The sequence below is a fragment of the Callorhinus ursinus genome, unplaced genomic scaffold (assembly GCF_003265705.2).
Source record: "Callorhinus ursinus isolate GAN/ISIS: 27379988/994484 unplaced genomic scaffold, GSC_fseal_2.0 scaffold38, whole genome shotgun sequence".
NCBI classification, from domain to species: Eukaryota; Metazoa; Chordata; class Mammalia; order Carnivora; family Otariidae; genus Callorhinus; species Callorhinus ursinus.
Window position 1 is genome coordinate 8,057,413 of NW_027397100.1, and position 12,917 is coordinate 8,070,329.

Below are 12,917 nucleotides of genomic sequence, written 5' to 3' on the forward strand. Positions count from 1 at the left end.
ACACACACACACACACACACACACACACACACACACACACAGTGGAGGGAGGGGCAAAGGAAGATAATCTTTGAGCAGACTCTCCACTGAGCGTGAAGCCCAACTCAGGGCTCAATCTCACCACCCATGAGATCACGACCTGAGCCGAAACCAAGAGTTGGAAGGGCACCTGGGTGGCTCAATTGGTTAAGCATTTGCGTTTGGCTCAGGGTCCTGGGATTGAGCACCGCATCAGGCTCCCTGCTCAGCAGGGAATCTGCTTCTCCCTCTGCCCCTCCCTCCACTTGTGCACAATCTCTCTCTCAGATAAAGAAAATCTTCAAAAACAAAACAAAACCAAGAATTGGACACTTAACTGACTGAGCCATCCAGGCACCCCTCCGAACTTGTATTATTTCTAGTACTCATCGCCGGTGTAAGTACATGTTTTAACAGTTGCATTCACATTTTCCTAATTTTCTAGCTATTAGCCAAACCTCCAGAAGCACACTGAGAGCCTAGCCAGTGCAGTAAGCAGGACTAAACTAAAGCATGAATGCTTCTAAAAATGTCCTGAATGACCAAAGCCCAAGAGGAAGAGAAATAAATCCAACTTTACTGTGCATGCCCCAAGTGATAAATAGACCATTGAACTCAAAAGATTCTGGGATCTTGGTAAGGGCTGATTTACATACAAATCTGCAAGCAGTCTTGCCTACCACTTTACAACCAAGATGAGCCAATCCAGATCAACCTGACCTCCTCTGTCCTGCTTTTGTTTTCTGGGTCTTCACCCACACCTACCCTTTCATAAGCTCCAACTTTCCAACTGTTATGTGATTCTACCTAATCTTCACTCAACTCTTCCCTCCAATCCATAAATATGCCTACACTGCCTTCCTTCCCTCTTTCCACTCTCCTCACGTACCAGCCAAATCCAAACTCTTTCAGCAATCTTTATTATTTTTCTAAGGTTCCAACCTGTCTCCATCCATTCACTACCAAAATGATTAGAACAGAAATCTTCTCTTGCTGCCTTCTTAACCACTCTATAATCTGGCTTTTGATGAAACTTCACCCATCCTGTAAAAGTCAGGTCCAATGTCATCCTCTCTAGAAATCTTTGATTGCCCCATATCTGGAAGTATTCATTTCCCCCTTCCAGCATGTTATTATACCTCTTCTCCTGCAGCACTTACTCTCCACCTAACATTATAGCTATTTGTGCTCATCTCTTACCTTCCCTATTGGACAATAAGCTCCTTGAGGGTGGTGACTGAATCTGATTTATCTTTACAATCCTATTACAAGTTCATAAGAGGGAGCTCATAAATCTTGACTGAATGCACTTCTAATACGTACATAAATGTAACAGAATACAGATCACTGCGCTAAGAAGCAGAAGACTTAATAGTGTGACCTCAGGCAGATCCCATCTCTGGACTCAGGCAGCACCAAAGTGAAGAGGAAGAGTAAGGCTCTCTGAGATCCTGTCTAACTCTAATATGATATGACTTCAATTAATGCCAACTAGCACAGAAAAACAAGGACCCAAACTCTCAGCCCCATATTCCTGGTTTCTTTTGGTCCCCAAAACAAGTTTTTCCTTTCCATTTTATTTCTAAAGAAAAAGTATCCTGGAAGATTACATCACTTCATGCTGAACAACTGGAGAGAAGAAACAACATGGATCGCAGCTAACCCCATCTAATTGCTAGGTGCAATCCCTGTGCAGTCACTTTCCATACCATGTTAGGGTGGCTTCAGCAGCATCCTTTACCCTCATAGATGCAGGGTTTGGCTCCTTATCTCCTTTGTACTTGACCTCTTGCTCACTGTTCTTGGACTTACTTCCTGAAATACCCAGTTCCACAATCTCCAATACTTCCTTAAGACAGTCCTAGAAGCAGGAAAGGCAAATCAGTTTTTGTAATAAACCTATCTTATAAGATAAGGAAATACAGCAAAATGCTAACAGTGGTTGTGTTTTGGTGGTGGGCTTCAGTTTCCTTCTCATTTTAATAGGTGTATGTTAATTTCACAATAATATAATAAACTTTGCCCCCCAATTTTTCTTTAAAGAACTGAATTTGAATGTTCAGAATTAGATAATGATAAAATCAATTCAATCTTATCAGTTATAATTCTTATAAAATTACCACAGACTATAAAATCATGAAAGCCCAAGTTTAAGAGATAGAATGGTAATTCAGTTAAACCTGGGGTGGTTTAAGACATTAAGTCACTAAGATTAAAAAAAAATTCAGGAGCAAGATGGAAACCTAAGACATTAGATTATCCAAAGGGAAGTTCATCAGTTACTGAAATTTTTAAGCAATTCTTGGTACCATAACATTAGAAGCCATAATGAAAATAACTAAGATTTAATCAACAGTATTATTTTAAAATGATACAAAACTCTCCATAAATATTCAATGAGACTGATACCTCTTATTTACACTATGAATTCTTAAAAACCACCTGCCTCCCTGTAAGGAAGATATTAAATGGAACAATGGCAAGGGAAATCAGCCTAGATGCCTACTTGAAAGTGGGAAATATGTGTGAAATGAAATTTTTAATATACAGGCAAACCATTATGGCAAGCTGTGCTCCAGGTTTGCAACCTGGCTACCAACTGCCCTTCGAGGTTTGGCAATGGGTGACCAAAGTGCCTTCTGGCCATCTCAAAGCTACCACATCCTTTCAAGAAAGAATTTTCTTGATAGTTCAGATAAATTAGTCAAGGCTCCATCTTTCAAAGAACTTCTCTATGGATTAATTTGCAACCAAATATAAGCATGATGACAATTTTTGAGTTGAGCCCAAAAGGACAAGTGTCCTACCAAAATATAACAAGTATATTCAGTTTAAAGTATGCAATATTGTATTTAAATATTCTCTTTTAAGAGGCATCTTCCCAACATACACTTTTGTTTCTCCTTCCTGTTTTAAGATCTAGTAAACTAACCTTTTCATCAAGCATATCAGGGTGCTCTGTCAGCCAGACACAGAGACACTGAAAAGCTGCTACTATCATGGAGTGCAGATCCCGGGAGTGAAGAGGAGCTGGCCGACTACACTGGTACACAATGTAGCTGCACACAGAACTGATGGCTCGCTTCCGGTCTCCGGAGTCAACCACCACCTTCACCTGAGCATATTCATATGGGGAACACAGTTAGCCAGGAACCACTGTACTGATTTCAAACTATCTGCACTGCAGCCTGGCCTTTCTGACACTGGGATACACTACAGGAAGCCTTGCTTTCAAAAATTTTATTTATACAAAGGCACCTGCTTGGCTCAATCGGTTGTGTCCAACTTTTGATTTTGGCTCAGGTCATGATCCCAGGGTTGTGAAATCAAGTCCCATGTCAGGCACTGTGCTGGGGGTGGAGCCTGCTTGAGATTCTCTCTCCCCCTCTCCCTTTGCCCCTCCTCCTGCTCTCTCTCAAATAAATAAATCTTAAAAATAAATATTATTTATACAGAGAAATATTTCAGATATATCATCATAAAATACTCTATAAAATCAGAGAACATTTTTCAAACTCCAAAACAGTTATTTCATTTTAGCATATTTTTTCATTGGCTAAAAACCTAAACTCCTGGAGTGCACCTATCCATCATCATCAGATATCAAAAGAATATCTGGCAATGGAACGTGTATACATTTCCGAAGCCCCCTAACCCAACCCTGCAGTGATGCTCTATGGGCTATAAAGTTCTGTATGGCTGCTCAGAGGTATAATTAACATACAGGAAACTACACATATTTAAAGTGAACAATTTCATAAATTTTGGCATAAGTATACACTTGTGAACTATCACCACAATCAAAATAATAGACATATCCATCACCCCCCAAAATATCCTCATGCACCTTTCTAATCCTTTCTTCCACTACTTTATGCCCCTTCCTTAGGTTACTACTGATCTGCTTTCTGTCAATTCAGGTTAATCTGCATTTTCTAGAGTTTTATACAAATAAAATCACATGTATTGTATTCTTTTTTGGGGGAGGGAGCCTGGCTTCTTCTTCTCAGCATAAATATTTTGAGATTTATGCACATTTTTATGTGCATTTATTAAAATCAGATGATCCTACAATGACACAAAATGTCATGTTGAAAATTTAAGGGTATTATAAGAAAATACAAAATCAACAGGTAGGGGCGCCTGGGTGGCTCAGTCGTTAAGCATCTGCCTTCAGCTCAGGTCATGATCCCGGGCTCCTGGATCCAGCCCCGCATCGGGCTCCCTGCTCAGCAGGAAGTCTGCTTCTCCCTCTCCCACTCCCCCACTTGTGTTCCCTCTCTCGCTGTGTCTCTGTCAAATAAATAAAATCTTAAAAAAAAAAATCAACAGATATTCTATTAGCATGTGCAAATAAACAGGAAGTACTGAAATGTTTCCTGTAACTTAATAGCAAAAGTATCATTCATAATCTTTGAACCTATTAAAAAAAGTAAAGTTCACTTTGTAAAATTTCACTTGGAGGCTCACTTTTGCACACTCTGGATAAAACTATGTTTGAGTATAAGCAACACTGTAATACCCATATCAAGGAGTTGAGAGATACAGGACAAAGAATCATGGTCCAAAGCTATTGGGCTAAAATAAAAGTACTGTTCTCCTCACCTTTGCCAGGCCAGAAAGGAGCTCTAGAGCTGCCAGTGATATGCTCATGTCTTGCCGCCACTGGGAGTTGAGTCTTTGGGTGACAAGATGAATGCTGCGAATCAGGAGCCCAGCAGCTGAATCTGTATTAAGAGCTAGGATATAACCCCAATGCCACATCCCACAGGGAGGGAAAACAACTAAGCATTAGTAACGAGAAGCACAGCATTCCACCAGGCACAGACCACAGCAGCCACAGTGAGCACGACGGGCACCCACACAGTGCTATGCTCCCCACCCCACTGGCCTCAGCGTGAAGCCTGACTGAACAACAGTGCACAGGGCACACACACTGGACCAAAGCAGCTTCTAGCTCCCAGCTCAGGTACTTTTACACAGACATCCACTAGGATTTGGCACTTCAATATATCTTAAAATTTCTTAATTAACTCATAAAGAGTTACATTTTCAAAAAAAACAATGAAAAGGCTATCTATCAATTATTTCCTTGGAATTTTATAGAAGAAAGAATTCACATTTTTAGAATCTCCTCAGATGTTAGGAATACCCTAAAACATCTGTTGACATTATTTTCAGGGTTTAAACTATCAAAAGTCACATGCAAAGCCTTTTCAAACACATTTTAACATTTAGTTCTCTAAAGCTACTTTAATGTTTCTTAAAAAAAAATTAAATAACCAAGTCAACATATTTTTATTTGACCTCTAGTTCTACATTTAAAATTACTACTTAGCTAATAATAAATTAGGACAAATTAAACTGATTTTATAAAGGAAGCTTTAGGGACATTATACCTGTCGATCCTATCAGAAAGAGGGCAGTGACAACAGAAAAAGGAATGATCATTAAAGAGAGACATTCATGCGACACTAACACAAATCTGGATTTCTTAGTAAAAACTACTTTATGACATTACAAGCAGAACTCACTAACACCAGTTCAAAAGGCTGAAACAAACAATAATCACTTCAAACATTTATATTAGAACACATACAATAATTCAAAAAGTTCTTTAGTTAAGTGTTTTAGAAAGCATGAAAAACAAATTTTCACCCACTGTATACTTAAATCCATGAACATAATGAATAAGTTAACAATTTAAATAACTGCTTTATAAATGCAATATTTAAATTTGTTGAATAACCTTAACATAATGAGCTGACGTATTTGACATGCTCAAGGATACTTAAAGCAAACTTAAACATGCCTGGACTCCTAGGCTCATGAATTTTCCAGATAATTAAAAAATTAAATTTACATCTAAGGATCTAGATTTCATTCCAGTCATGTTGGACTAGCACTCACAGATTCAATACAATATTAATAATCATGTATAAAAAAAAGGCACCCACAAATTCACAGAACCCGTAAAGTAAGTGCCAAGGTACAGGACATCACTGAATAGGATGCTCTGCTAGCAAATGTTTCCTTACTTCTGCTTAAAATTTAAACACAAAGACTCTCTCCTCTGGGTTCCATCTAATGTACATTTTATCACTTCACGTACCACACTGCAATAACTGATGTGCTGGCTATCTCTATCATTAGAGCCTGAGGCAGAGCACGTTCTATTTCTCCATATTACCAATATCTGGTAAAAGAATCCATAAATTTTTCCTGACCCCCCCCACTATAATCATTTATAAAATCTAATAAACTACCCAAAATCTAGCCACTAAAAGCTACAGAGATAATTTTAAAAAATCTGTTTTCTTTTAAAAAATCTTTTAGACTAATAAGTATTAGGTTATTAAGTATTACACTTAAATACATTAAAATCATGAACATTAAAATTTTGTTTAAAAAGATTGTTTTATGAATCTGGGCATTAATACTTATTCAATAACCTTTGGATTTCAAAAAAACAAACATGGCTTACCATAATCCCTTAGGAGAGCTTGAGCAGGTCTTTCACTATCGGGAGTTGTGGGCTCTGTGCTTCCACCACTTGCTGAACTAATACCACTATTAGTGCGACTATGACTCTTCAGGTTATTCTCTCCACCACCCTAGTCAAATAAAAATGGATCAAAGATTTGAGGGCTACATTCAAAATTGACAAGAACAGATAGAAGTCAGTCATTAAAAGCCATGTTGATAAAACGGAATGGGCCAACTAAGTAGCACAAACTGATATACAGATAAAAACTGACAAGGAGGGGTGCCTGGGTGGCGCAGTCGGTTAAGCGTCTATTTTCGGCTCAGGTCATGGTCTCAGGGTCCCAGGATTGGGCCCCGCTTCGGGCTCCCTGCTCAGCGGGGAGCCTGCTTCTCCCTCTCCCTCTGCCGCTCCCCCCAGCCTGTGTTCTCTCTCTCTCTGTCAAATGAATTGATAAAATCTAAAAACCTGACAAGGAATTAAAATTACTGTGGTGTTTTTGCGCAGACACCATCTACTGAAGGATATGAAGGGTCTGATGATTATGGGTGTCCATTCTGGAGTCTTTGCTGCTGTTTATAAAGGGACAGCCCAAGACCTTTTCTATCTTCACTAGACTTCACTAGCTAATGACTCTGGGCCCTTAAACAATTACCCTATGCCTCCTACGCAAGACTTCAGGAGTACACGCTTAAAAAAACAAAACACAAATAAACAAACAACAGTAACTTTCAAATGTAGTTACATCATAGAACACAAACAATAAGATATCATGGTTAGTATAAAGATTAACTCCTATATGTATATGGGCTAACAAAGGTATCTGTTGAAGGTTTCTCTCATTTTATCCCCCATATAAACAAAGTTCATTATATCCAGATCAGTTGATTATTATTAGCTACCTACTGGGATACAAATATAATTTCCTTAATAATAATTTGATCACCCATCCTACATCTACCCAGTTCATTCTAGTATATCCTATAAATTTCCCCACTCTCCTGCCTCTACTCCAGGTGTGGGGATCACATATCCTGAAGCCAGAAGCCAGGGTCAGTGGGAGTCTCTGGGAAGCTTTTTTTTTTTTTTTAAAGATTTTATTTATTTATTTGACAGAGAGAGACACAGTGAGAGCGGGAACACAAGCAGGGGAGCGGGAGAGGGAGAAGCAGGCTTCCCGCTGAGCAGGGAGCCCGATGTGGGCCTCGATCCCAGAGCCAAAGGCAGACGCTTAACGACTGAGCCACCCAGGCGCCCCACTGGGAAGCTTTTTTAATTTCGAAGTACTGGTGCTTTAGGGGACCTTCAAACTTTGGTCTAGAGGAGCTAAAAGAGCTGATGAGATGGAAAAGAATAAACTCAATACTTGTTTCTAGACAGCATTAAATCTACTAGGGACAGAAGGAATTACGGAATAGGAGGCTTTTCCTAGATTACTCAAGCCAGTTCACCAGCACAGCGAAAGAAGTTAAGAGCTTTAAGTAGAGACTGTCCAGAAATAAAGACTGCATCTAGCTGAAATTTCTCTCATGCAGAATCTCTCAAGGACCTGATGAATGGTTGAGGAAACACTGAAAGGTAAGAAACCTCAAAATATATATTTTAAAATATGATCCTTCTGTATCAGTGAGCTGAATTTACAAACCAATACCTTTAAAAATCACAAGGACAGACATTTTGGAATGCAATTTACATAAAATCAGATATTGATATTCTGACAGATTACATGTGGTATGCTTCTTACCATCTCCATTTGGCAACCAATGGCTTCTAAAAGTGCTGAATCTTGAACAATATTTAACATTGCCCCTGTAACAGCAAAAAAAAAGGCATGTTATTTAAATACATGACAAGAATACTAAAATGGCTAAAATATCTCAATAGAGATAAGAATATGATTTTAGCTGACTATTCCTGAAATGTCCATAAAATTACTAATAAATCTATTGACTAGTATGAAAAAAACACTCTTTAGAAATGCCGTAATTCTGATCTTCCTTCAAAGTTTTAAAACCACATTTTCTAAAATAAACTTGAAGGTCAAACTTAACTATATAAAAACATGACCAATATCAGATATTTTTAAACTGATATTTAAGACCAGATGTAAGCATCTCAATTTCAAGGCTACTGCAAACTAAGAAAAATTATTACGGAATACTTAAAAAAAAATAGATTCTGTTCTTTTAGAAATAAAAGAAAAATAACAAAATAAAAATCACAGCTGCATCTCTCTGATCAGACTGCCTTTTTTAAAGATTTGTTTATTTATTTATTTATTTGAGGGAGAGAAAGCAGAGAAGGAGAGGGTGTGAGCTGGAGGAGGAGCAGAGGGAGAGGGAGAATCTCAAGCAGACTCCCTGCAGGGCACAGAGCCTGAGGCTCGAGATGTGGGGCTTGATCCCATGACCTATGAAATCATGATCTGAGCTGAAATCACCAGTTGGATGCTCAACCAACTGAGGCACCCAGGTGCCCCTGATCAGACTGCTTTTTAAGAATGAATAAAGCCACATGGTTCAGGGTTACCCCTGTCTGCATATTCTGAAGGCAAGCTGCACATATTCACTATCAAGGAACTTACAGCCCTAGAGAGGCTAGAACAGAAATAAGATGGTGAGCCTAGCACACTGCTTCTCATCTCAGTATGGGAGTACTCTTGTCCACAATGGATAAAGAGAGGACAGACACAGCTTTGCCAATCTAGGGCAAGAGCTGACAATTAACTCTTCCTTGAAAGGTACACATGAAGCTCTTCAGAACAAGGGTAAAGCAAAACTAAGTAACAACTCTGTAGAAAATTATCTGATTTCAAGTGATACATTCTTTGAATAACCTAAAACACTACAACTTGGAGGCCCCCTCACAGCCAGATTTAACCTCTGTTCTTTCAACTCTTTCAAAACGAAAGGATTTATTCTTCCCTATTTATTCCACCTTCTCACTGCGTAACACACTATACTTCCCCAACACTCCAACTACTCCTGCTGCCACCAATTCTTTGGCCGTGACATTTCCTCTCCTGAAATGAAATCTTACCCTCATTTCTGCCTATTCAAATTCTGCCCTACAAGATCAAATTTAACTTCCACTTCCCCCCATGAAGTCTTCCTTGCTCTTTTGGTTTCTTCTCTCAACAGTAAAGACACTTAAGACATGCAATCAGCTCTGCCCTCTGTAATTATCTCACACTTTGTGAGAATATTCTAATCTCTGCAATAAGACTTGCTCAAGGATGAAAGCCATGCCATTCAGTTCTTTAGTACTGTCCTCAGAGCACCTGTACCTGGGGCTCCTGGCTTTCATGAAAAGCCAGAAGTAAAAAAAAAAAAAAAAGGCCAGAAGTACAGAAAGAGACACGTACAGTTGTAGTAATCAACTGAAAAATAATGGGGGCTTAAAATACGGCAGTGGGTATAATGATGAGAAGCCATTTAAAACAGAGAATCAGGGATACCTGGGTGGCTCAGTCATTTAAGCGTCTGCCTTTGGCTCAGGTCATGATCCCAAGTCCCGCATGGCGGTGGGGGGGGGGGTCCCTGCTCAGCAGGGAGTCTGCTTCTCCCTCTGCCTGCCGCTCCCCCTGCTTGTGCCCTCTCTCTCTCTCTCTCTGATGAATAAATAAAATCTTAAAAAAAATTTTTTTAATAAAAATAAAACAGAGAGGGGTGCCTGGGTGGCTCAGTCATTAAACATCTGCCTTCCGCTCAGGTCATGACCCCAGGGTCCTGGGATCGAGCCCCGCATAGGGCTCTCTGCTCCACGGGAAGCCTGCTTCTCCCTCTCCCACTCCCCCTGCTTGTGTTCCTTCTCTCGCTGTCTCTCTGTCAAATAAATAAATAAAATCTTTAAAAAATTAAAAAAAAATAAAACAGAATCAGTACGATCAGGAGACCAACAGAGAACATTAAGGAAGAAGGAAGGAAGCACAGCAACAGCTACTTCTCAGTTTCCTCCTGGCAGGATTCTGACGTAGCTTCCAGATTCACACCCAACTCAAAATTTTTCCCCATGGACATAATGGGCAGGAGGCAGAGGAAAACGCAGAAATAAGGGAGGGAAGGAAAGAGAACAGAGGGAAAAGGAAGAAGGGGGTAAGGGAACAGGAGGAGAGAGTAAAGGCAAGAGGGAAAGGGAAAAATAACACAAATAAAACTAAGCAAAAATGACCCCCTAAGACAAATGTAACGCTTTTCCCTTCCCTCATCTCACCCCTTTAAACTTTTTCACATATAAAAGCAAACAAATTCTGCCTCTGATTCAGAATAAGTAGAGCTGTATTAGGCTCAGGCTTCATCACCGACCCCTGCCTTCTAAGCATGCCTGGGGTCAACAGTGTGTGGGTTCACTTACAAAAGAATGTGTGAACACAAACCTAGTATCATTTGAGTGTTGTTGGGGTCCGTTTCTGTTTGCAAGGCACCTATTAGTATATTCACAAGTCTCAACTTCAGGGACAAAAAAGTTATTGGTTTATCATATGAAGAGCTGTCATCATTACTAAACTTTCCTTCCAAGACCACCTATGAAAGAAACAAATAATATTCAACATCAACTGTTGTGGTGCACTATGCCCATGTGGCAATTCCTACAGTGGACAAAGAGACCAGGCTAACAAGCAAGGCTTTCAATCTGACTAGTATTAGCTCCTGTGCTAAGTCTGGCACTAACTCACTCAACATGTGTTATTATTAGCTGTCACTAGCTATCGCCACCTGAAATAGTAGACCAAGGCATGCTGGCTGGCTGAAAGAAGAAATACTACAATAAATCAGCTTTGTCGATTTGATTGAAATAATCTGAGAAAAGTTTTAAAAAGCTCATGTTCCATTTTTAAAATACAATGTGACATGATTTAAGCACACAAAACAGAATATAGAATATAAAAAACTTTAATAAAACATTACCTCAGATCTGACTGTGCCAAAATGATGTGGGAGGGGCAACAAAGAAAGGAGGATATTAATGGAAGATCTTCTCAATTCTGTTGGATTTACATAGCTTTTGAATTTTGAGAGTTCTCTGCCAAAAAAAAAAAAAAAAGAAAGAAAGAAAGAAAGAAAAAAAGAAATAGCTATTGGTATTTCCAAACCAAAGCTTGTTTTTAGCTATTGCCAAATATACATTATGTCAATTTTTCACAATATAAGCACTGAATTTGGTTTCATAACAAATGCAGTAACTACTTTACACTGAGTTTATATTCTGCGGGGTGTGTATGTGTATGTGTATGTGTGCATGTGTGTGAACTTCTTTGTTAAACTGTTAGAGAATTAAACTAGAATCTGACTGACTGATTTCAAATGTATGATCTACTCTATAAAAGTAGGACCTCTGGGCTGGGGTTGTTCTTAGCCCTCTAAACCAGGCCAAAAAGGATTCAACATGCCCAGGACAAATGAGAACTAAATGAATTCAGGGATGAGGTCTATCTGGACGTTCTATGCTCACGTAATGTGACCTGAGTCCCCTTGGGCTATAAAGACAACACTGCACAGGATAAATGAGGAAACTGGGGAGGAAGCACCAAAACAGACGAGGCCAAACCCAACAAGTGATATGCTAGTACAGAGAGCTTACCTGTCAGGCAAAATGGTTTCAAGAGCTGAAATAAAGTAAGGAACCACAACATCAATCCCTTTCAAGTCACAGCAGAACAAAGGAGGGGAGTTTAGAATAACGCTGGCCAAGACAGGATGGCACACATAATCATTTATCTGCAAACCTTGAATTAAAAGCATGTAAAATCTAGGAAAGCAAGAAAAAAATTTTAAATAAACTGCTGATCAATTGTTTTCATAATTATTAATATTTTCTACACAGTTATCTGAAAATCTATTTACACTCTTCACTACTTCTATCCTTTAAGAGGTATTACTAGAGTTAGAACAATTCAAAAGCAAATATACTAAAAACCAAATTATCTTTCCTAATGAAAAGAGAAAAAAGATTCATGTCTATTACACCTTCTTGAAGTGTTAAGCCTTGCAACTCAGTTATAGGTGCCTGCAAATGAAGTCACCAAAACAAGACAAATGACTGCAGTAATTAGCAATTAGTGAACCAAATTCCATGCCAGTAAAGTTTTACAACCTTTCCCAATTCCTGAAAAAGAAAAAAAGCGTGTTGTGGCTTTTCTCTTTCCCCATCATTTCCGGGGCGACAATGAAAGAAAGAAACCTCACGCAACCCTGCATTTACCCCGACATGGAGGTGAGTCTGAGTAAGACTCCTTTTAGGAATAATCCTGAGCCTACCTTCTTTTAGCCTCCTCTCCTAACCCCCAATCAACTAAGTATTCGATCTTCCATCATTCAAGAGCAACTATATTGGTAAACTCTTCTACTACCATGAGGCACTTTTCTCCACAAACCTATTCGGAAACAACTTCCTCACCTCCCGGTCACTACTCAGC

The 12,917-nt window shown here is 39.1% G+C and overlaps 1 protein-coding gene and 1 long non-coding RNA gene across 6 annotated transcripts in view; one reads left to right on the top strand and one right to left on the bottom strand.

Annotated features, from left to right (window-relative positions):
• RALGAPB (Ral GTPase activating protein non-catalytic subunit beta) overlaps positions 1-12,917 on the bottom strand; it is an 82,288-nt gene that overhangs the window by 34,921 nt on the left and 34,450 nt on the right. For 2 of the 4 annotated variants that reach the window (XM_025875733.2, XM_073880436.1), the window contains 8 exons: positions 12,083-12,250; positions 11,410-11,524; positions 10,878-11,025; positions 8,247-8,311; positions 6,503-6,632; positions 4,624-4,745; positions 2,951-3,133; positions 1,728-1,879 (listed from right to left, as the gene is read on the bottom strand). In XM_025875733.2, coding sequence (XP_025731518.1) covers positions 1,728-1,879; positions 2,951-3,133; positions 4,624-4,745; positions 6,503-6,632; positions 8,247-8,311; positions 10,878-11,025; positions 11,410-11,524; positions 12,083-12,250 — 1,083 coding nt within the window. Of the gene's footprint in view, positions 1-1,727; positions 1,880-2,950; positions 3,134-4,623; positions 4,758-6,502; positions 6,633-8,246; positions 8,312-10,877; positions 11,026-11,409; positions 11,525-12,082; positions 12,251-12,917 lie in introns of all 4 variants that reach the window. The other 2 variants (XM_025875732.2, XM_073880435.1) reach the window with 1 other exon arrangement.
• The window catches only part of LOC112827704 (uncharacterized), a 35,271-nt gene that overhangs the window by 1,242 nt on the left and 21,112 nt on the right, over positions 1-12,917 (top strand). For both annotated transcript variants that reach the window (XR_003209306.2, XR_012374697.1), the window contains exon 2: positions 8,038-8,080. This is a non-coding gene — a long non-coding RNA (uncharacterized lncRNA). The remainder of the gene's footprint in view (positions 1-8,037; positions 8,081-12,917) is intronic.